Source organism: Entelurus aequoreus, linkage group LG23 (genome assembly GCF_033978785.1).
Source record: "Entelurus aequoreus isolate RoL-2023_Sb linkage group LG23, RoL_Eaeq_v1.1, whole genome shotgun sequence".
Lineage (NCBI taxonomy): Eukaryota > Metazoa > Chordata > Actinopteri > Syngnathiformes > Syngnathidae > Entelurus > Entelurus aequoreus.
The window spans coordinates 31,101,907-31,127,670 of NC_084753.1; the positions used below are offsets into that span (position 1 = coordinate 31,101,907).

At 39.9% G+C, this 25,764-nt stretch overlaps 1 protein-coding gene across 1 annotated transcript; it reads right to left on the bottom strand.

Moving 5' to 3' along the window:
- Positions 1-176: 176 nt before the first annotated feature.
- Positions 177-25,286, bottom strand: LOC133640729 (tumor necrosis factor alpha-induced protein 2-like). The gene is made up of 12 exons (XM_062034298.1): positions 25,269-25,286; positions 20,765-20,998; positions 17,721-18,360; positions 14,000-14,111; positions 12,193-12,315; positions 12,036-12,130; positions 11,858-11,950; positions 9,191-9,317; positions 8,749-8,868; positions 7,448-7,603; positions 7,249-7,370; positions 177-470 (listed from the first exon to the last, which is right to left on the bottom strand). Exons 1-12 carry the CDS (start codon positions 25,276-25,278, stop codon positions 338-340), a joined length of 1,965 nt encoding a protein of 654 aa, XP_061890282.1. The 5' UTR covers positions 25,279-25,286; the 3' UTR covers positions 177-337.
- Between the last annotated feature and the right edge of the window lie 478 nt (positions 25,287-25,764).

Below are 25,764 nucleotides of genomic sequence, written 5' to 3' on the forward strand. Positions count from 1 at the left end.
ACATGTTTGCCTCCTATTCCCGCTCAATGATTTCCGGGAATTGTTGGCGGCACGTTTGGCTGCCGGTGATGCTGGTGAGTCAGCCTCCAGGATTCAAAGCCGCGAATTACACCCGAGGCGGGCCGGTTTCATGTTGACACTAGTCTAATGAGGGGGAAATTCCCCTGCTCAACAACTTTTATCGTCACTTGTGTTTATTGACGTAACATCTGCAACATAAATAGAAACGGAATTGTACAAAATAAAAGACCCACTCACACAATCATGCAGCTGACCGTAACAACCAGATGTTAGCACCATACGACCCACTATCTGGCACGCTCGCCCACTATTTGACCTAAAGTCGGGAGAAAAAAGGCCGAGATTCGGCGGTACCGTTGTGGATCTCCGACATAATCGCTAGGACGCTGTTCCTGTCCTCCTTGGTGAGGTTCTTCTTGAGCTTTAGCAGATACAGCACATGTTTTTCACTGCGGAGAGAAGGACAAAACACTGAGGAAGGGCTGGTCAACACGAGCAGTTTGTCTTTAGCGCCATGAGCTGTAATCCTCGCAGAATCTCCTCCCGCCATTCCGTGGTTTTCGGAGCTGTGCCACAGCTGTTGGCGTGATTGTGGATAGAAGACGGAGGTTTCGCTCAAAGGCAACGTCCTTACGTACGGCAGCGGCCGTGAAGAAGGGGTTTCTGGGAGAGAACTGTGCACGAGGAATTGACGGACAAATTGTGGATTCAAGGGCCCCCTCGACATTGTTCGGGCCATGTGGGCCGCCTCGCTACCCCCGGCCGACCGATTGGAAGCGAGACCAAGAGACCGCCCTGTAAATGCGGGAAAAGTGTTTCCATCGTCCTTCTGCGACACACTTCAGTAGCTGCGTTTCCATTACTCCTAGAAACGTGCAAACCCTAAATACAGCATCAAGAACCTGGTCATGGTAATGATGTTCAAGTGTTTCCACAAAAAGTCCCATCTTAAAACTCATTTGTATATTCAAGCCTTTAAATAGACCCCCTTTTTAGACCAGTTGATCTGCCGTTTCTTTTCTTTTCTGCTCTGCCCCCCTCTCCCTTGTGGAAGGGGGGGGCACGGGTCCGGTGGCCATGGATGAAGTGCTGGCTGTCCAGAGTCGGGACCCCAGGTGGACCGCTCGCCTGTGCATCGGTTGGGGACATCTCTGCGCTGCTGACCCGTCTCCGCTCGGGACGGTTTCCTGCTGGCCCCACTATGGACTGGACTCTCACTATTATGTTAGATCCACTATGGACTGGACTCTCACTATAATGTTAGATCCACTATGGACTGGACTCTCACACTATTATGTTAGATCCACTATGGACTGGACTCTCACTATTATGTTAGATCCACCATGGACTGGACTCTCACTATTATGTTAGATCCACTATGGACTGGACTTTCACAATATTATGTTAGATCCACTATGGACTGGACTCTCACTATTATGCTAGATCCTTAATGGACTGGACTCACACTATTATGTTAGATCCACTATGGACTGGACTCTCACTATTATGCTAGATCCTTAATGGACTGGACTCACACTATAATGTTAGATCCACTATGGACTGGACTCTCACTATTATGTTAGATCCACTATGGACTGGACTTTCACAATATTATGTTAGATCCACCAAGGACTGGACTCTCACTATTATGCTAGATCATTAATGGACTGGACTCACACTATAATGTTAGATCCACTATGGACTGGACTCTCACTATTATGCTAGATCCTTAATGGACTGGACTCACACTATTATGTTAGATCCACTATGGACTGGACTCTCACTATTATGCTAGATCCTTAATGGACTGGACTCACACTATAATGTTAGATCCACTATGGACTGGACTCTCACACTATTATGTTAGCTCCACTATGGACTGGACTCTCACTATTATGTTAGATCCACTATGGACTGGACTCTCACTATTATGTTAGATCCACTATGGACTGGACTTTCACAATATTATGTTAGATCCACTATGGACTGGACTCTCACTATTATGTTAGCTCCACTATGGACTGGACTCTCACTATTATGTTAGATCCACTATGGACTGGACTCTCACTATTATGTTAGATCCACTATGGACTGGACTTTCACAATATTATGTTAGATCCACTATGGACTGGGCTCTCACTATTATGTTAGATCCACTATGGACTGGACTCTCACTATTATGCTAGATCCTTAATGGACTGGACTCTCACTATTATGCTACATCCACTATGGACTGGACTCTCACTATTATGCTAGATCCTTAATGGACTGGACTCACACTATTATGTTAGATCCACTATGGACTAGACTCTCACTATTATGCTAGATCCTTAATGGACTGGACTCTCACTATTATGTTAGATCCACTATGGACTGGACTCTCACTATTATGTTAGATCCACTATGGACTGGACTCTCACTATTATGTTAGATCCACTATGGACTGGACTCTCACTATAATGTTAGATCCACTATGGACTGGACTCTCTCACTATTATGTTAGATCCACTATGGACTGGACTCTCACTATTATGTTAGATCCACCATGGACTGGACTCTCACTATTATGTTAGATCCACTATGGACTGGACTTTCACAATATTGTGTTAGATCCACTATGGACTGGACTCTCACTATTATGCTAGATCCTTAATGGACTGGACTCACACTATTATGTTAGATCCACTATGGACTGGACTCTCACTATTATGCTAGATCCTTAATGGACTGGACTCACACTATAATGTTAGATCCACTATGGACTGGACTCTCACACTATTATGTTAGCTCCACTATGGACTGGACTCTCACTATTATGTTAGATCCACTATGGACTGGACTCTCACTATTATGTTAGATCCACTATGGACTGGACTTTCACAATATTATGTTAGATCCACTATGGACTGGACTCTCACTATTATGTTAGCTCCACTATGGACTGGACTCTCACTATTATGTTAGATCCACTATGGACTGGACTCTCACTATTATGTTAGATCCACTATGGACTGGACTTTCACAATATTATGTTAGATCCACTATGGACTGGGCTCTCACTATTATGTTAGATCCACTATGGACTGGACTCTCACTATTATGCTAGATCCTTAATGGACTGGACTCACACTATTATGTTGGATCCACTATGGACTGGACTCTCACTATTATGCTACATCCACTATGGACTGGACTCTCACTATTATGCTAGATCCTTAATGGACTGGACTCACACTATTATGTTAGATCCACTATGGACTAGACTCTCACTATTATGCTAGATCCTTAATGGACTGGACTCTCACTATTATGTTAGATCCACTATGGACTGGACTCTCACTATTATGTTAGATCCACTATGGACTGGACTCTCACTATTATGTTAGATCCACTATGGACTGGACTCTCACTATAATGTTAGATCCACTATGGACTGGACTCTCTCACTATTATGTTAGATCCACTATGGACTGGACTCTCACTATTATGTTAGATCCACCATGGACTGGACTCTCACTATTATGTTAGATCCACTATGGACTGGACTTTCACAATATTGTGTTAGATCCACTATGGACTGGACTCTCACTATTATGCTAGATCCTTAATGGACTGGACTCACACTATTATGTTAGATCCACTATGGACTGGACTCTCACTATTATGCTAGATCCTTAATGGACTGGACTCACACTATTATGTTAGATCCACTATGGACTGGACTCTCACTATTATGCTAGATCCTTAATGGACTGGACTCACACTATAATGTTAGATCCGCTATGGACTGGACTCTCACACTATTATGTTAGCTCCACTATGGACTGGACTCTCACTATTATGTTAGATCCACTATGGACTGGACTCTCACTATTATGTTAGATCCACTATGGACTGGACTTTCACAATATTATGTTAGATCCACTATGGACTGGACTCTCACTATTATGTTAGCTCCACTATGGACTGGACTCTCACTATTATGTTAGATCCACTATGGACTGGACTCTCACTATTATGTTAGATCCACTATGGACTGGACTTTCACAATATTATGTTAGATCCACTATGGACTGGGCTCTCACTATTATGTTAGATCCACTATGGACTGGACTCTCACTATTATGCTAGATCCTTAATGGACTGGACTCACACTATTATGTTGGATCCACTATGGACTGGACTCTCACTATTATGCTACATCCACTATGGACTGGACTCTCACTATTATGCTAGATCCTTAATGGACTGGACTCACACTATTATGTTAGATCCACTATGGACTAGACTCTCACTATTATGCTAGATCCTTAATGGACTGGACTCTCACTATTATGTTAGATCCACTATGGACTGGACTCTCACTATTATGTTAGATCCACTATGGACTGGACTCTCACTATTATGTTAGATCCACTATGGACTGGACTCTCACTATTATGTTAGATCCACTACGGACTGGACTCTCACTATTATGTTAGATCCTTAATGGACTGGACTCTCACTATTATGTTAGATCCACTATGGACTGGACTCTCACTATTATGTTAGATCCACTATGGACTGGACTCTCACTATTATGTTAGATCCACTATGGACTGGACTCTCACTATTATGTTAGATCCACTATGGACTGGACTCTCACTATTATGCTAGATCCTTAATGGACTGGACTCACACTATTATGTTGGATCCACTATGGACTGGACTCTCACTATTATGCTACATCCACTATGGACTGGACTCTCACTATTATGCTAGATCCTTAATGGACTGGACTCACACTATTATGTTAGATCCACTATGGACTAGACTCTCACTATTATGCTAGATCCTTAATGGACTGGACTCTCACTATTATGTTAGATCCACTATGGACTGGACTCTCACTATTATGTTAGATCCACTATGGACTGGACTCTCACTATTATGTTAGATCCACTATGGACTGGACTCTCACTATTATGTTAGATCCACTACGGACTGGACTCTCACTATTATGTTAGATAGACCCACATGCCCGAAAAATGTCGAGGGGGCCCTTGAAACCACAATTTGTTTGTGAATTCCTTGTTCACCAAAAAAAAACCTTGTCCGTGGCCGCTGCCGTACGTAAGGACGTTGCCTTCGAGCGATCGCCCGCTGCCTCCGTCTTCTATCCACAATCACGGCAAGAGCTGTGGCTGCCATTGCAATCACAGCTCCAAAACCACGGAAACGCAGAGCCTCCGTCTTCCTCAAAACGGAGTCTCGCAGGACGAGATTTCCCGAGAATCACGGCTCTTGACGCAAAACGCCCTTTAATGGAAACACCTACAGGTGGCAAATGTACTTCACTCAGAGAGGTGGAACTTAACGTCCGTGTTTGGATTACAGTTGAGTGCATTATTGACATCAAATGTAGATTGTTACACTCGAGTCATATTTTATCGGAGACTTTCCCGTCGTCAAGACACCTCATCAGTCCAATCACAATAAAGGTGTCACGTCCGGTCTGACTACATAACAAAACAGAAAATTACATTACGACTTTACTTATTTAAAGATGTTTTGTTATGTAATCTGTGATACTTCTACCTACATAAATGATTTCTGGCAGAGGGAAATAAAGTCTATAGTCTGACTGATAGTATCAGAATGTACAGAATGTTTAGCAGGCTGAATATTACATGTTATTAATCAATAGAGAAGGTTAAAATATTGTCATACAGAGATATGAATACCATTAACGTGTACAACAAAAACAGGGCGGCATGGCGTAGTGGGTAGAGCAGCCGTGCCAGAAACCTGAAAGGGTTGCAGGTTCGCTCCTTGGGCAGGACGCTACACCCTTGCCCCCAGTGCCGCTCACACTGGTGTTGATTGATTGAAACTTTTATTAGTAGATTGCACAGTACAGTACATATTCCGTACAATTGACCACTAAATGGTAACACCCCATTAAGTTTTTCAACTTGTTCAAGTCGGGGTCCACGTTAATCAAATCATGGTATTCATGGTGAATGAATGATGATCCAACGGGCAGCCACGCTTCCGTCAGTCTACCCCAGGGCTGCTGTGGCTATGAGAGTAGCTTACCACCACCAGGTGTGAATGAATGAAGGGTTCTCACTAGAGATGTCCGATAATGGCTTTTTTGCCGGTATCCGATATTCCGATATTGTCCAGCTCTTAATTACCGATTCCGATATCAACCGATACCGATATATACAGTCGTGGAATTAACACATTATTATGCCTAATTTTGTTGTGATGCCCCGCTGGATGCATTAAACAATGTAACAAGGTTTTCCAAAATAAATAAACTCAAGTTATGGAAAAAAATGCCAACATGGCACTGCCATATTTATTATTGAAGTGGTAGCGGGGGGTGTATATTGTAACGTCCCGGAAGAGTTAGTGCTGTAAGGGGTTCTGGGTATTTGTTCTGTTGTGATTATGTTGTGTTACGGTGCGGATGTTCTCTCGAAATGTTTGTTTGGTGTGGGTTCACAGTGTGGCGCATATTAGTAACAGTGTTAAAGTTGTTTATACGGCCACCCTCAGTGTGACCTGTATGGCTGTTGACCAAGAATGCCTTGCATTCACTTGTGTGTTTGTGAAAGCCGTAAATATTAAGTGACTGGGCCGGCACGCAAAGGCAGTGCCTTTAAGGTTTATTGGCGTTCTGTACTTCTCCCTACGTCCGTGTACCGCTCCGTACAGCGGTGTTTTAAAAAGTCATAAATTTTACTTTTTGAAACAGATACCGATAATTTCCAATAGTACATTTTAAAGCATTTATCGGCATCTCTAGTTCTCACTTCTCTGTGAAGCGCTTTGAGTGTCTAGAAGAGTGCTATATAAATCTAATCCATTATTATTATTATTATTATTAACATGTAATCTACAGAATATCGGATGCTTTTATTCAGGTAGAAATATCACAGATTACATAACCAAACATCTCTGACGATCAAGCTATGATGGTAACAATCCACATTTTGTTACCAATGCCTGAAACTGCTATCTAAACATGGTGTAGCTCCTTCTCTGAATGCAAGTGCTCCTACAGCAGGACTCTATCTCATTTGTTTATCGTCATTAAGAGTTTTCATGTGTTGGGTTGTTTATAATGTATAAAAAATATTGCATTTAAGCAAACCAACTGTCCAGTCGTGGTAATAAAAAGGACCACATAAATAGTGGGAGAGAAACCCAAGAAGTGTTAGGTCATGGAAAGGTCACCTGAGGTCAGCACAGGTGGTTCCCAGGAGGGCCACTTGCATCTGGATGGCAGGGATATCCTGACATTTCAGCACTCCCGCCATCATGCTGAGGACCTCCTTAAGCCACGCCTCCTCGGAGCCCTGAGGTCACAGAGTGGTCATGTCAGACTCGTCTCGTCTGAGCACCTGCTCTCACAGCTTTGTCCACAACGTCTTACATGTTTGAAGAACACGTCGTGTAGACTCTCGGCGTTCTCCTCCAAGGTGAGGCAGGCCTGATACTGCCGCTCCTTGTCCTTTAGTTTCAGCTCTCCGCTCAGGAGCCGCCGCACGTACTTCAGCGCCACCTCCTGGTGAAGCTGACCGATCAGCTCCTGAAATGCAGCGCGACAGCCAATCAGTCGCCACGCTCTGAATAGTTTAAAAAGATACATTCCCTAAAAACCATGATTTTTGATGCTTTAGTTAAGTTAAAGTACCAATGATTGTCACACACACACTAGGTGTGGCGAAATTATTCTCTGAATTTGACCCATCACCCTTGATCACCCCCTGGGAGGTGAGGGGAGCAGTGAGCATCAGCGGTGGCCGCGCCCGGGAATCATTTTTGATGATTTAACCCCCAATTCCAACCCTTGATGCTGAGTGCCAAGCAGGGAGGTAATGAGTCCCATTTTTATAGTGTTTGGTATGACACGGCCGGGGTTTGAACTCACAAACTACCGATCCGCTAGCATGCTAATATACTAGCTTTGTACTCGTTTATACATTTTATACTAGCTTTTTAGCTAATTTTGTATGTTTACACGTACAAATGGCGCATTTTGGTATTTCCTCTTATCCGATCATGCTAACATTTTATGCTAGCTTTTTAGCTAATTGTGTATGTTTCCTAGGCTGACCATATTCTGAAATCCCAAAAAGAGGACACATATATGCGTGCCAAGGCGGGCAGCACGCCAAGGCCAGGACTAGGTGAAAATTTGCCAATGATACTCAAACTTGCTTTATAAATAATATACCGTATTTTTCTGAGTATAAGTCGCTCCGGAATATAAGTCGCACCGGCCGAAAATGCATAATAAAGAAGGAAAAATACATATATAAGTCGCACTGGAGTATAAGTCGCATTTTGGGGGGAAATTTATTTGATAAAAGCCAACACCAAGAATAGACATTTGAAAGGCAATTTAAAATAAATGAAGAATAGTGAACAACAGGCTGAATAAGTGTACTCCTTCAATTACTCCAAAATTCAGCCGCACATGCCCTGATAAAGACCAGAAGGTGGGCCCATATTACACCAGTTTTTAAAATCACTGCATTGTCTCCCTGTGTGTTTCAGGATTGATTCTAAGGTTCTTCTTAAGGTTCATAAACGTTTTTATGGTTTTGGGCCTTCTTATCTTTTCGATTTGCCTTTACCCTGCGAGGATCCCCGCATAGCCCGATTATGGTGATGAAGATAAAAGATGGATGTCGATATTGATATTAGATCTAAACATAACACCAGATGTACCTTGTGACATGAGTCTGATGTACCCTGAAGAAGTGTCATCTCCCCGTCCAGGCAGTTACGCAGGCCGTCAAAGGGCGACTTCTTCAACCAGTCCATGGTTCCAAGTTTACGGTAGTGAGGCTGCGTTGCCATGGTGACAGGGGACAGTCACAAGGTTGGATTTCTATGTTCATTCATGAAGCCGCACCCCGCAACATTGAAGCGTACAATGTTGTACGGTAAAGTGGTACCTCGGTACAACTGATTCACAATGGGGCCGAAGAAAGTTGCAAGTGCCAGCCCTCTGACAAAGAAGGTGAGAAACGCGACAGAGTAGAAAATAGAGCCCCGTAGCAAAGCATGCAGGTTAATTTTGGTGGCCATTTCGGAACAGATTAGCAAGAAAAAAAGCCAAGTACCACTGTACCGTACATACGTAGTACGCCGTGTTTGTGTGTACTACCTCTAGGTTCTTGTGAACGGTGCTCAGTAAGTACTCGTGTGAGCATTGCTTGATGTCACTTAAAACACTCTGACAACTTTCCCCAACTTCTCCCGGGAACAAACAGCTCTTCTTCACCAGGAAGTCCCTGAGTGCATCATAGATGGATGGATGGATGGATGAATGAATGGATGAGAGGAAAGCAAAGATAAAGGTTAACATGTGGAAATATTGTAGCAAGATTATTTGCAAACACGTATCTCAATCTGTGCATCTGTAATCCAGTTCACATGTCTGCCTGCTAATGTGTGTGTCTGTATCTCAATGTGTGTGTGTGTGTGTAAACAGATCTGTGTGTGTGCGTTTTAAGTTGTCCATATTATGATTTGTCTGTCTAGTGGTGAGTATGAGGAAGGGCAAGGGGGAGTGGCAGTCAAATCCTTTTACACGTTTAAATGGCTGTACAGGCAGAAGTGTCACAAAAGTCAGGTGTAAAAAGACAGCTAATAGAGGGTTGCTGCTTCACACACACTTAGATGTGCACACACATTTTTTTTTTTTTTTACCTACACGCCGACGGACAGATTTATTTTTTTTACACAGAAACAAATCATACTACGGACAGACATACTTTTTTATACACTAACAAATCCTAATACGGACAGACATACTTTTTTATACACTAACAAATCCTAATACGGACAGACAGATACTTTTTTTTACATACAGACAAATCATAATACGGACAAAAATATGTTTCTTTACACACAGACAAATCCTAATACGGACAGACAATTTTTTTTTTACACAGACAAATCATAATACGGACAAAAATATATGTTTTTTACACATAGACAAATTGTAATACGGACAGACAAATTTTTGTTTTACACACAGACGAATAATAATACCGACAAAAACATAAGACACACAGACAAATCATAAGATGGACATATTTTTTTACACACAGACAAATCATACTACGGACAGACATTTTTTTTTACACACCGACAAATATTAAGGACGAACAGCTTTTTTTTTTTTTTTTACAAAAAGACAAATCATAATACGGAAAAACAGATATTTTTTTACACACGGACAAATCATAATACGGACTGACCAATTTTTTTTTTTTACACACACACAAATCATAATACGGGCAAACAGTTTTTACACACAGACAATTCATAGTACAGACAACACATTTTTTTTTACACACAGACAAATTATAATACAGACAGACATATATATACTGTATATATATTTATTACACACGAACAAATCGTAATACGGACAACATTTTTTTTTTTTACACACGGACAAAACATAAGGACAAACAGATATTTTTTACACACTGACAAATCATAATACGGACAGACTTTTTTTTTTACACAGACAAATCATAATACGGACAAAAATATATGTTTTTTACACACAGACAAATTGTAATACGGACAGACAAATTTTTGTTTTACACACAGACGAATAATAATACCGACAAAAACACAAGACACACAGACAAATCATAAGATGGACATATTTTTTTACACTCGACAAATCATACTACGGACAGACTTTTTTTTTTACACACCGACAAATATTAAGGACGAACAGCTTTTTTTTTTTTACAAAAAGACAAATCATAATACGGAAAAACAGATATTTTTTTACACACGGACAAATCATAATACGGACAGACCTTTTTTTTTTTTTACACACACAAATCATAATACGGGCAAACAGTTTTTACACACAGACAATTCATAATACAGACAACACATTTTTTTTTACACACAGACAAATTATAATACAGACAGACATATATATACTGTATATATATTTTTTACACACGAATAAATCGTAATACGGACAACATTTTTTTTTTTTACACACGGACAAAACATAAGGACAAACAGATATTTTTTACACACTGACAAATCATAATACGGACAGACTTTTTTTTTTACACAGACATAATACGGACAGACATTTTTTTTTTTTTACACACGGACAAATCATAATACGGGCAAACAGTTTTTACACACAGACAAATCATAATACGGGCAAACAGTTTTTACACACGGACAAATCATAATACTAACACATTTTTTTACACACGGACAAATCATAATACGGACAACACATTTTTTTACACACAGACAAATCATAATGCGGACAAACATTTTTTTTTACACACGGACAAATCCTAATACGGACAGACCTTTTTTTTTTTTTTTTTACACACAGACAAATCATAATACGGACAAACTTTTTTTTTACACTCAGACAAATCATAGTATAGACAGACATTTTTTTTTTTTTTTTACACACAGACAAATCATATTACGGACAGATATTTATTTTTTTTTACACACAGACAAATCATTATACGGACAGACCAATTTTTTTTTTTTACACAGACAACTGATAAGAACAGACAGATACTTTTACACACGGACAAATCATAATACAGACAAACAACTTAAAACACACACAGATCTGATTACACACACACACACACACACACATTGATATACAGACACACACATTAGTACACAGACTTATGAACTGGACTACACACACACAGATTGATATACAGACACACACATTAGTACACAGACTTATGAACTGGACTACACACACACACAGATGTTGCTACAATCCTACTTCCAAAACAACATTCCTTACCTGAACTGAGCCACGCAGCCCAGGTTGGCTTTGACGAAGGCCACGCTGTTTGTCTTGTTGCGCTTGATGACGACCACCTGGAACGCTCGGAACCTGCACGACAACAAGGAGTCACGGCGGTGAGTGTGACCGTCGCCACAGTGACGACGCGGGCTATTTGGAGGACGGCGCGGCGTACCTGCGCAGCCAATCTTGCAGTGGGCAGGTCAGGCTCTGCGCCTTCTGCAGGTCACCCACCACCTTCTCCGCCACCGTCACCGCACCGTTAACCAGCTGCGGACAAACGACGTCTTGGTTAGCATCGACCGTCTAGTCCTGCTGTGGACTACAACTACCTGGATGACGTCATAGGCCACATGACTGACGTGGCAGCCGTCTTCCCTGGGGGGCTCCTCCCCCTTCACCCACGCCTCCTGGGCCCCGTCCAGGATGCGTCCGATGTACGTGGTCAGCTCCCTCTGAACGCCAACGACAACCGTCACGACAAAGTCACTAGAATCTCATTGACAAGAACATGCCAACGTTTGCATGCTTGCTTTGTTGGTGTAGAACAGCGTTTTTCAACCTTTTTTGAGCCAAGGCCCATTTTTTTTCATAAAGAAAATACGGAGGCACATCACCAGCAGAAAAGGTTAAAAAATGAAACTCCACCAGGTTGTCATGCCTTATTTTGAGTTTGTTGTTTCCTGTGTGTAATGCTTTAGTTCCTGTCTTGCGCTGTTATTTTGGTGACCCTTCCTGTTTTGTTGGTGTTCTCCCGTAGCAGCTTCACGCCTTCCTTTGAGTGCTATTGCCCACACCTGCTTTGTTTTCGCAATCAAGACTATTTAAATTGTGCGTACGCTATCCTTCATTGTCATGTACGGATGTACTTTGTGGACGCCGTCTCCGCTCCACATGCTGTAAGTTTTTGCTGTCGTCCAGCATTCTGTTTTTGTTTACAAAGTAGCCAGTTTTACTTTTGCTTTGCATAGCTATCCCTATGCTTCAGTGCCTTTTCCTAGCGGGACTTGCCTTTTCTTCATTTTTGGTTTAAGCGTTACATACCTTTTACATACCAAAAAAGGTTGAAAAACACTGCACTAGACCAGTGTTTTTAGACCACACTAGTGTGCCGTGAGAGATTATCTAATTTCACCTATTTGGTTTAAAAATAGTTTTTGCAAACCAGTAATTATAGTCTGCAAATGATGTGTTGTTGTTGAGTGTCGGTGCTGTCTAGAGCTCGGCAGAGTAACCGTGTAATACTCTTTCATATCAGTAGGTGGCAGCCGGTAGCTAATTGCTTTGTAGATGTCGGGAACAGCGGGAGGCAGGGTGCAGGTAAAAAGGTGTCTAATGCTTAAACCAAAAATAAACAAAAGGTGAATGCCGCTAAGAAAAGGCATTGAAGCTTAGGGAAGGCTATGCAGAAAGAAACTAAAACTGAAATGGCTACAAAGTAAACAAAAACAGAATTCTGGACGACAGCAAAGACTTACTGTGGAGCAAAGACGGCGTCCACAATGTACATCTGAACATGACATTACAATCAACAATGTCCCCACAAAGAAGGATAAAAACAACTGAAATATTCTTGATTGCTAAAACAAAGTAGATGCGAGAAATATCGCTCAAAGGAAGACATGAAACTACATGAAAAATACCAAACAAAGAGAAAAAGCCACCAAAATAGGAGCGCAAGACAAGAACTAAAACACCACACACAGGAAAACAGCAAAAAACTCCAAATAAGTCAGGGCGTGATGTGACAGGTCATGACAGTACACCTACTTTAAGACAAGAGCTATAGTGATGCATGCTTGGTTATGGTTTAAAGTCATATCCAACACTTGTGACAATTACTTTTTATTGTCAACTGAGTTTTGTTTTTTAATGATTTCCGCTGGTGGTGTGCCTCCACATTTTTTCAACGCAAAAAATGTGCCTTGGCTCAAAAAAGGTTGAAAAACACTGCACTAGACAACGGCACATTATTATAATTATTGATTTGCAAAAAATATTTTTTTGGACCAATTAGGTGAAGTTGCATAATTTCCCCAGTTGAAAAACACTGGTGTAGAAAATGTCAACATTTGCGCTACGAGCTAACCCGTTTCTCGTGGTGTTTATGGTTAAAACCCAGAGAAGGTGCAGAAGTACCTGTTGTCTGCTCAGGTACTGCTCCTCCAGAGGCGACAGCAAGTCTTCGGGTAGAAGTTCTTGAAGAACCTCGGTGTCGATGTCGGCAGCCAGCTGCGGTTCTTCAAGCAGTCTGACACACGGAGAACATTTCATCTTGTTGCTCACTCAGGCAAAATTGCTATTGGTTATTTCACTTGACTCATTTTAATTAGTTTTGTATCTGTGTTTCAACATGATATCATCATAGTGTCCTTCTGTGTTTGTGTTTTGATGTCTTGGGACTACAGGTGTAAACAAGCAACTATTATGGCTGTGAATCTTTGGACACCACACCATTCCATTCCATTCTCGGGCGTAACGATACGATCAGCAATCGATTCTCGATTCAACATCAATGCTTTAGCTTAATAACACTATGTGACAGTTGTATGATTGTTACATTACTAAAAAGAAAACTTTATTAACCCAGCAGGCACGAGACATCGAAACAACGTGGAGAATTTGTTGAATTAGGTCCTGATTTTGAGCAACTCAAACACAACGTTGAAACAACATGCTTTTTGACGACGTTTAATCAATGTCAGGTTCTGACGTTGATTTGACCATTAAAATTCGGTCATTTCCCAACAACGTTGAAACAACGTGCTTTTTGACGACGCTCAATCAATGTCAGGTTGTGATGTTGATTTGAACAGTGACTTTCGGTCATTTCTCAACCAATATTCTACAACACAAATACAACGTAGAAACAACATGCTTTTTGACAACGTTTAATCAATGTCAGGTTGTGACGTTGATTTGACCATTAAAATTTGGTCATTTCCCAACCAATATTTTACAACAAATACATTGAAACAACATGCTTTTTGACAACGTTTAATCAACATCAGGTTCTAACGTTGATTTGACCATTAAAATTTGGTCATTTTCCAACCCAAACGTAACGTTGAAACGACATGCTTTTTGACGACGTTTAATCAATGTTGGGTTCTGACGTTGAGATGACCATTGAAAATTGGTCATTTCCCAACAACGTTGAAACAACGTGCTTTTTGACGACGTTCAATCAACGTCAGGTTGTGATGTTGATTTGAACATTGACTTTTGGTCATTTCTCAACCAATATTCTACAACACAAATACAACGTAGAAACAACATGCTTTTTGACAACGTTCATTCAATGTCAAGATTGTGATGTTGATTTGAACATTGACTTTTGGTCATTTCTCAACCAATATTCTACAACACAAATACAACGTAGAAACAACATGCTTTTTGACAACGTTTAATCAATGTCAGGTTGTGACGTTGATTTGACCATTAAAATTTGGTCATTTCCCAACCAATATTTTACAACAAATACATTGAAACAACATGCTTTTTGACAACGTTTAATCAACATCAGGTTCTAACGTTGATTTGACCATTAAAATTTGGTCATTTTCCAACCCAAACGTAACGTTGAAACGACATGCTTTTTGACGACGTTTAATCAATGTTGGGTTCTGACGTTGAGATGACCATTGAAAATTGGTCATTTCCCAACAACGTTGAAACAACGTGCTTTTTGACGACGTTCAATCAACGTCAGGTTGTGATGTTGATTTGAACATTGACTTTTGGTCATTTCTCAACCAATATTCTACAACACAAATACAACGTAGAAACAACATGCTTTTTGACAACGTTCATTCAATGTCAAGATTGTGATGTTGATTTGAACATTGACTTTTGGTCATTTCTCAACCAATATTCTACAACACAAATACAACGTAGAAACAACATGCTTTTTGACAACGTTTAATCAATGTCAGGTTGTGACGTTGATTTGACCATTAAAATTTGGTCATTTCCCAACCAATATTTTACAACAAATACATTGAAACAACATGCTTTTTGACGACGTTTAATCAACATCAGGTTCTAATGTTGATTTGACCATTAAAATTTGGTCATTTTCAAACCCAAACATAACGTTGAAACGACATGCTTTTTGACGACGTTTAATCAATGTTAGGTTCTGACGTTGAGATGACCATTGAAAATTGGTCATTTCCCAACAACGTTGAAACAACATGCTTTTTGACGACGTTCAATCAATGTCAGGTTGTGACGTTGATTTGACCATTGAAATTTGGTCATTTTCCAAACAATATTCCACAACACAAATTCAACGTTGAAACACGCTTTTTGACGACATTTATTCAATGTTGGGTTCTGACGTTGAGATGACCATTGAAAATTGGTCATTTCCCAACTAATATTTTACAACAAATACGTTTAAACAACATGCTTTTTGATGACGTTTAATCAATGTCAGGTTCTGACGTTGATTTGACCATTGAAATCTGGTCATTTCCCAACCAATATTTTACAACAAATACGTTGAAACAACATGCTTTTTGACGACGTTTAATCAACATCAGGTTCTAACGTTGATTTGACCATTAAAAGTTGGTCATTTTCCAACCCAGACATAACGTTGAAACGACATGCTTTTTGACGTTTATTCAATGTTGGGTTCTGACGTTGATTTGACTATTGAAAATTGGTCATTTCCCAACAACGTTGAAACGACATGCTTTTTGACAACGCTCAATCAATGTCGTGTTTTGATGTTGATTTGACTATTGAATTTTGGTAATTTCTCAACCAATATTCTACAACACAAATACAACGTTGAATCAACATGCTTTTTGACAACGTTCAATCAATGTCAGGTTGTGACGTCGATTTGACCATTGAACTTTGGTCATTCCCAACCAATATACAACGTTGAAACAACATGCTTTTTGACAACATTTAATCAATGTTGTGTTCTGATGTTGATTTGACCATTGAATTTTGGTCATTTCCCAACCAATATACAATGTTGAAAAAAATATGCTTTTTGACAATGTTTAATCAATGTTGGTTTCTGACTTTGATTTGTCATGTGGTCAACCAACAACGTTGAACGTCAACGTTGTCTCAATTTACAAATACAACTATTTTTCAACGTTGTTTCAAAGGACGTGTACGCATAATCAACGTTGTGTCAATGCCTCGTGCCTGCTGGGAAAATTCTACCCAAACATTTAATAGAGTCAAATACAAATAAGGCAACAAGAGAAGTATCCAATATTTCTCTTTTCTAAAGTCAATCTGCACAGCAGATGTACAAACCCCAAAACCAGTGAAGTTGGCACGTTGTGTAAATGGTAAATAAAACCAGAATACAATGATTTGCAAATCATTTTCAACTTATATTCAATTAAAGACTGCAAAGACAAGATATTTAATGTTCAAACTGGAAAACTTTGTTATTTTTTCCAAATATTAGCTCATTTGGAATTTGATGCCTGCAACATGTTTCAAAAAAGCTGGCACAAGTGGCAAAAAAGACTGAGAAAGTTGAGGAATGCTCATCAAACACTTATTTTGGACATCCCACAGGTGAACAGGCTAATTGGGAACAGGTGGGTGCCATGATTGGGTATAAAAAATGCTCAGTCATTCATTGTTTTCTGTTTTCATTTACGATGTACACAACTTCACTGGTTCTGGGTTTTATAGATCATCTACAGCAACAATATGATTTGTCTGAGTGCCTAAACAGAATTGATTATTTTTTTAAAAAAAAGCGATTTCTTTGAATCGATTAAGAATTGTTACCAAAAAGAATCGCAATTTATCTGAAAATCTATTTTTCAGTTGGCCTGGCGACCACATGGTTGTCGGTGTTGTGCTCCAGACTCACTGTGGGTAGTACTCGTTGACCCAGCGCAGCAGGAAGGTGCAGTCCTGGTCGTCTAGACCGAAGTCGGCCACCTTCCTGAGCCTGGCGCTGAAGGTCTGGTGGTAGAGGTTGGCGTACAGCTGGCAGATGTCGTCCCCCTCAGGGTAGCACTTCTTCACCTGCTGCACCACCAGCAGGAGGTCCCGCCTCATCTGCCGGCCCATGGCGTGCACGTCCGCCTGGATGGACGACTGCCCCGCCGGGCTCTCGGCGGGCATCTCCGGCGCCTCCATGCGCTCCTCCACCAGGCCGCGCAGCGTTTTCTCCTGCACTTCTCTCCAGTTGCTGAGCCTCCAAGGGGGCGATGTGCCACCTCTGCTCTCCCACAGCAGGTCCTGCTTGTCCTCCTGCTGCATGAAGACCACGGCCGACTTCAGAGCCTCGGCTTGGTCCGGGCTGAGGGAGTCTCTCAGCGTCTGCCGCACGGCGTCCTCCAGGGCTCTGAGGTCTGCCGCCAGAGCGTCAACGTCCTCCTTCCAGCGTCCCGAGGCAGCCTCGTCTTCAAGCTGGTCCGCAAAGAGACGATTCTCTCTGTTGAGTAGAAGCTGGCCGGCCTCGCTCAGGTGGCGTTCTCCAAGGTGTTGCTCAAAGGTGAGCGCCACTGGGAGATCAGATGGGTTTGACATTTAAATTAACCTTGAAGACAAAATGTCTTTCTATGCTAAGCTACTAAATACAGCGCTTCATTTTTTCCACATTTTGTTATGTTACAACTTTGCACCCAAAATGGAAAAAAAATAATTTTCGTCCTCAAAATTCCACACAAAATACCCCATAATATGTTTAGTTTAGTATATTATTTATTCGGTCAGCAAGATAAACAAACAGTTTTACATCCATGAATTCATAAACTGACAATTTTACAGACCGAAAGGGTTTAGGCTGAAGTTGAGCACTTATTTTGCCTAACCCTATAAACTAGGGATGTCCGATAATGGCTTTTTGCCGATATCCGATATTGTCCAACTCTTAATTACAGATACCGATATCAACCGAAACCGATATATACAGCCGTGGAATTAACACATTATTATGCCTAATTTGGACAACCAGGTATGGTGAAGATAAGGTCCTTTTTTTAAAGATTAATACAATAAAATAAGATAAATAAATTAAAAACATTTTCTTGAATAAAAAAGAAAGCAAAACAATATAAAAAAAGTTACATAGAAACTAGTAATTAATACAAATGAGTAAAATTAACTGTTAAATGTTAGTACTATTAGTGGACCAGCAGCACGCACAATCATGTGTGCTTACGGACTGTATCCCTTGCAGACTGTATTGATATATATTGATATATAATGTAGGAACCAGAATATTAATAACAGAAAGAAACAACCCTTTTGTGGGAGGGAGATTTTTTGGGTTAGTGTATCCTGTGTTTTTTATGTTGATTTAATAAAAAAAACAACATACCGATAATAAAAAACCGATACAGATAATTTCCGATATTACATTTTAAAGCATTTATTGGCCGATAATATCGGACATCTCTACTATAAACAATCTCAAATACAACACTTAGTAGAAGTAGAACTAGAAATGTAACAACGTAAAAAAAAAAAATGTTCAACAATTTTTGCAAATGTATTTTAAATAAAAGATAAAAATATATATTTAAAAAGTATTGAGCAAAGGTTCTAAATCAGGGGTCTCAAACTGAATTTACCTGGGGGCCACTGGCTGCAGAATCTGCAAGAAGACATTTCCTAAAACATTTTTTGCATACTCCTCAGCATGTCTAGTTTTAAAACGACGTTTCAAATTGTATTCCTTGTGCACCGCAATTTTCTCTGTGCAAATAAGAGACGTCGGGGTGTCCCTGTGCTCAACAAAGAAATATTGCATCTCCCACTTTTCCTGGAATTTTCTTTGCTCATCACTAACCTTTCTCTTCACTGAACGCTTTGAAAAAGACATGTTTGGGGTTGTGGAATATATTTGTATTTAGCCGACGTACGGAGAATAATATTATTTCCACAATGTGTGTCGTTCCGCTTTTCCTCCCTACAGCAACACGGCGGTCGGCTCCCGGAGTGTTATCCGGCGTCATATAGAAATATATGTAGTGTTCATCGTGTGAGGCAATGCAAATTAAACAATAAAAATAAACAAATAACGGTTTGAATTGGTCCAGGTTATCGGGGATGTTATTACTGACGGACAGGTGTCGCGGTGTGACTGCAGCCGGGCACGTAAGAAAACCCTCGTCTCCGTGGCAACGTCCCTGTCGCTTTCACTCATTTGCCGCTTTTCCACTAACGCAGTGGTAGGCAACCCAGAACGTTGAAAGAGCCATTTTGGACCCAAATAACACAACGCTATCAAGCGCCATTCATATAAAACTCGCGGGCCGCACTAACATTAAACTTTCATATTAAGGTGGGGGCCGCAAAATAACATCTCGCGGGCCGGAATTGGCACGTTTCTGAGACCCCTGTTCTAAATACTTATGTACATGTGATTTTTCATCTTTTTTTTACTTTAACTAAATTTGCTAAATTAAAATATTTTTATTTTTACATTTTTATTATGGGGTATTTTGTGTCGAATTTTGAGGGCAAAAATCAATGTATTCCCTTTTGGAATAAGACTGTAAATGTGGAAAAAGTTAAACACTGGAAAATAATCCACCACAGCGCCATAGAAAGTTGCCAGTGCACTTTGTTAAAGAAAGCGAGAAACAGTCTTGAGTTCGAGAAAAAACTCGCAGAAAAGTATGAAGGTTGTGCTCATCGCCGTTTTTTTAAAATTAAAATTGTACATTGCCACCACCCATCTGCTTCCGCTTATCCGAGGTGGGGTCGCGGGGGCAGCAGCCTAAGCAGAGAAGCCCAGACTTTCCCCTCCCCCGCCACTTCCAGTAGCTCTTGCTGCTAATTGCCATGTCACATTGTTTTCTGCACGTAAAACTATCTATAAAATGTCTTTGGTCTCTCACATTATTGCATTTCCTATGGGGAAAAAGGCCTTGGTTTTGAACACAGGGTCTTTAATCCTACCTGTCACAGGCTGGACGTCTTCAGGAGCAGGTGCAGGTGCGGGTGCAGGTGCAGGTGCGGGTGCAGGTGCGGGGGCTGGGCGTCCATCAGGAACGGCGGTGGCATTTTGCACAACTTTGTCATTTTTCAATAATTTGGGGAATTTGGGAAGCTTGAATTTGCGGCCTCCCGCGGGCTTCCCAGTGGCGTCGGGGGAGGAAGTCCACTTGAACAGGCCTCGTTTGTGCGGGGACTCTGCGGCACATTTCACATTTGAAACACTCAAAGAACATGGACGTCTTTTAGATCCCTAATGAGGTCCAACACCAGCGATTAAACGAGAACGAGGCCAAAGATACAAAATACAGTGCCCATGTACAAACGTTATTCTTCTTTCTTACACGGAACGTTTAAAGTATAATAAATGTCGTTTTTTTAATGTAGAAGTCTTCTGTCATTTAAAAGTCGGGGTCAAAAAGGTGGAACACTCCTTTCCATACAAGCTCCATCTAAAAAAAAAAAAAGTTACAAACTAATGCTCAGCGACTTCCTGCGTTTCTTTCAAAATAAAACAAAACGCGTTTGAAAAATAGTAAAAAGCAGTTGACTTTCTCCTGTCGGTGGTAAACCGTTGAAGCACTAAAGCGAGCACGCTGGCACTGAAGTAGAACAACGCTGACAGAAAAGTCCACTCGGGTGATAAAGAAACATGAAACATACGTACATGTATGTAACAATCATGTACTAAGAAGTAACATACATGTATGTAACTATCATGCATTAAGAAGTAACATACATGTATGTAACAGTCATGTACTAAGAAGCAATACAAATGTATGTAACTACCATGTATTAAGAAGTAACATACATTTAACAATCATGTATTAAGAAGTAACATACACATACGTAACAATCTTGTATTATGAAGTAACATGCATGTAACAGTCATGTATTAAGAAGTAACATACATGTATGTAACTATCATCCATTAAGAAGTAACATACATGTATGTAACAGTCATGTACTAAGAAGTATTACAAATGTATGTAACTATCATGTATTAAGAAGTAACATGCATGTAACAATCATGTATTAAGAAGTAACATACATGTATGTAACAATCTTGTATTAATAAGTACCATACCATACCAACTTTATTTATAAAGCCCTTTAAAAACAACCACAGTTGAAAAACAAAGGGCTGTACACCACAAAGAAATAAAGGCAAAGGACAGACTAAAAAATAAAATTTAAAACAGAAGTAAAATACACATTAAAAAAGCAAATACAAAATTACCCTAAGAACAATTTTGTTAGATAAAAAGCAGTTAAAAAAGTTAAAAGTTAAAAACAGTTTAAAGTCTCATGCTGGGTTAAAAGCCAGTGAATAAAAATGGGTTTTAAGAAGGGTCTTAAAAATAGCCAAAGAAGGGGCCTGTCTCACATGAAGTGGAAGATCATTCCAGAGTTTGGGGCCCGCAACAGAGAAGGCTCTGTCCCCCCTGAGCTTACGCTTGGATTTGGGTACCTCCAGGATCAGCTGATCAGCTGACCTGAGGGACCGGGTGGGGGCATAGAGGTGGAGCAGCTCAGAGAGGTAAGGTGGGGCAAGACCATGTAAGGATTTAAAAACAAGTAAGATAATTTTTAAAAATGGACTCTTAAAGACACAGGCAGCTAGTGGAGGGAGGCTAAAACAGGAGTAATGTGCTCTCTTTTTCTTGTGTTTGTTAAAAGTCGGGCAGCTGCATTTTGGACCAGCTGCAGACGTGAGAGGGAGGACTGACTAATTCCAAAATATAAAGCGTTACAGTAATCCAGCTGAGATGTAATAAAGGCATGGATTACTGTCTCAAACTGTTGCCTAGAAAGAAGGTTTTTAACCTTAGCCAGCTGACGTAAATAAAAAAAGCTGGCTTTCACCACTGTGCCAATCTGACGGTCCAATTTAAAATCACTGTCAATACGAAAACCCAGGTTGGTAAACATGGGCTTAACGTACAAAGCCAAGGGGCCAAAGTCAACAGGGGGAAGCTCACAGGTACCACTAGGTCCAAACACTATTACTTCTGTCTTCTTTTCATTGAAGTTTAAGAAGTTTAGGGCCATCCAGGCCTTGATGTCATCAAGACAAGACAACAAGTAACATGCATGTATGTAACAGTCATGTATTAAGAAGTAACATACATGTAACTATCATGCATTAAGAAGTAACATACATGTATGTAACAGTCATGTCCTAAGAAGCAATACAAATGTATGTAACTACCATGTATTAAGAAGTAACATACATTTAACAATCATGTATTAAGAAGTAACATACATGTATGTAACAATCTTGTATTAAGAAGTAACATACATGTATGTAACAATCTTGTATTAAGAAGTAACATACATGTATGTAACAGTCATGTACTAAGAAGTAATACAAATGTATGTAACTATCGTGTATTAAGAAGTAACATGCATGTAACAGTCATGTATTAAGAAGTAACATACATGTAACTATCATGCATTAAGAAGTAACATACAAACCCCGTTTCCATATGAGTTGGGAAATTGTGTTAGATGTAAATATAAACGGAATACAATGATTTGCAAATCATTTTCAACCCATATTCAGTTGAATATGCTACAAAGACAACATATTTGATGTTCAAACTGATAAACATTTTTTTGTGTGCAAATAATCATTAACGTTAGAATTTGATGCCAGCAACAAGTGACAAAGAAGTTGGGAAAGGTGGCAATAAATACTGATAAAGTTGAGGAATGCTCATCAAACACTTATTAGGAACATCCCACAGGTGAACAGGCAAATTGGGAACAGGTGGGTGCCATGATTGGGTATAAAAGTAGATTCCATGAAATGCTCAGTCATTCACAAACAAGGATGGGGCAAGGGTCACCACTTTGTCAACAAATGCGTGAGCAAATTGTTGAACAGTTTAAGAAAAACCTTTCTCAACCAGCTATTGCAAGGAATTTAGGGATTTCACCATCTACGGTCCGTAATATCATCAAAGTGTTCAGAGAATCTGGAGAAATCACTGCACGTAAGCAGCTAAGCCCGTGACCTTCCATCCCTCAGGCTGTACTGCATCAACAAGCGACATCAGTGTGTAAAGGATATCACTACATGGGCTCAGGAACACTTCAGAAACCCACTGTCAGTAACTACAGTTGGTCGCTACATCTGTAAGTGCAAGTTAAAACTCTCCTATGCAAGGCGAAAACCGTTTATCAACAACACCCAGAAATGCCGTCGGCTTCGCTGGGCCTGAGCTCATCTAAGATGGACTGATACAAAGTGGAAAAGTGTTCTGTGGTCTGACGAGTCCACATTTCAAATTGTTTTTGGAAACTGTGCACGTCGTGTCCTCCGGACCAAAGAGGAAAAGAACCATCTGCCAGCATGTGTGATGGTATGGGGGTGTATTAGTGCCCAAGACATGGGTAACTTACACATCTGTGAAGGCGCCATTAATGCTGAAAGGTACATACAGGTTTTGGAGCAACATATGTTGCCATCCAAGCAACGTTACCATGGACGCCCCTGCTTATTTCAGCAAGACAATGCCAAGCCACGTGTTACATCAACGTGGCTTCATAGTAAAAGAGTGCGAGTACTAGACTGGCCTGCCTGTAGTCCAGACCTGTCTCCCATTGAAAATGTGTGGTGCATTATGAAGCCTAAAATAGCACAACGGAGACCCCCGGACTGTTGAACAACTTAAGCTGTACATCAAGCAAGAATGGGAAAGAATTCCACCTGAGAAGCTTCAAAAATGTGTCTCCTCAGTTCCCAAACGTTTACTGAGTGTTGTTAAAAGGAAAGGCCAAGTAACACAGTGGTGAACATGCCCTTTCCCAACTACTTTGGCACGTGTTGCAGCCATGAAATTCTAAGTTAATTATTATTTGAAAAAAAAAGAAATAAAGTTTATGAGTTTGAACATCAAATATGTTGTCTTTGTAGTGCATTCAATTGAATATGGGTTGAAAAGGATTTGCAAATCATTGTATTCCGTTTATATTTACATCTAACACAATTTCTCAACTCATGGAAACGGGGTTTGTATTAAGAAGTAACATACATGTATGTAACTTGTATGTATGTAATACACATGTATTAAAAAGCAACATACATGTATTAAAAAGTAACATACAAGTATTAAGTAGTAACATGCACATATTAAATAGTAACAATCAGGTATTAAGAAGTTACACGTGTGGGAAGAAACACAAGTACCTCACAGTAACAAACATGTATTAAACAGTAAAGTACATGTATTAAACAATAAAGTGCATGTATTAAAAAGTTACATACATGTATTAAGAAGTAACGTATATGTATTAAACAGTAACGTACATGTATTTAACAGTAAAGTACATGTATTAAACAGTAACATACATGTATTAAACAGTAACATACATGTATTAAAAAGTATCATACATGTATTAAGAAGTAAAGTACATGTATTAAACAGTAAAGTACAGGAAATAAAACGTGTGTAGAACTAACCTGATCTCATGGTGACTCTTCCTGGAAATAATCAACACACACACGCACACTTTCTTTTTGTCTAGAAATAAGACCAACCCCTCACACGCCCTCACACACATGCACACACACACACACACACGCACACACGCAGGACAAAAAATAGCTCCACCAGCAGGCCAAACTTGGAATGAGGAGTTGGGAGAGATTCACGTTCTGACATTGACTTCATCAATAGAAATTTACTTTTAAATGACTTTTTATATTAATGTGTAATTTTATATATATATATATATATATATATATATATATATATATATATATATATATATATATATATATATATATATATATATATATACATACACATGTAGATATAACCGTACATTATGATTACTTGTGTTGCACAGTACAGTTTAACTGAAATTATTATTCCAGCCTAATTCCAAAATGGAACACATTCATTTTCACCCTCAAAATTCTACACACAATACTCCATAATGACAACGTGAAACTT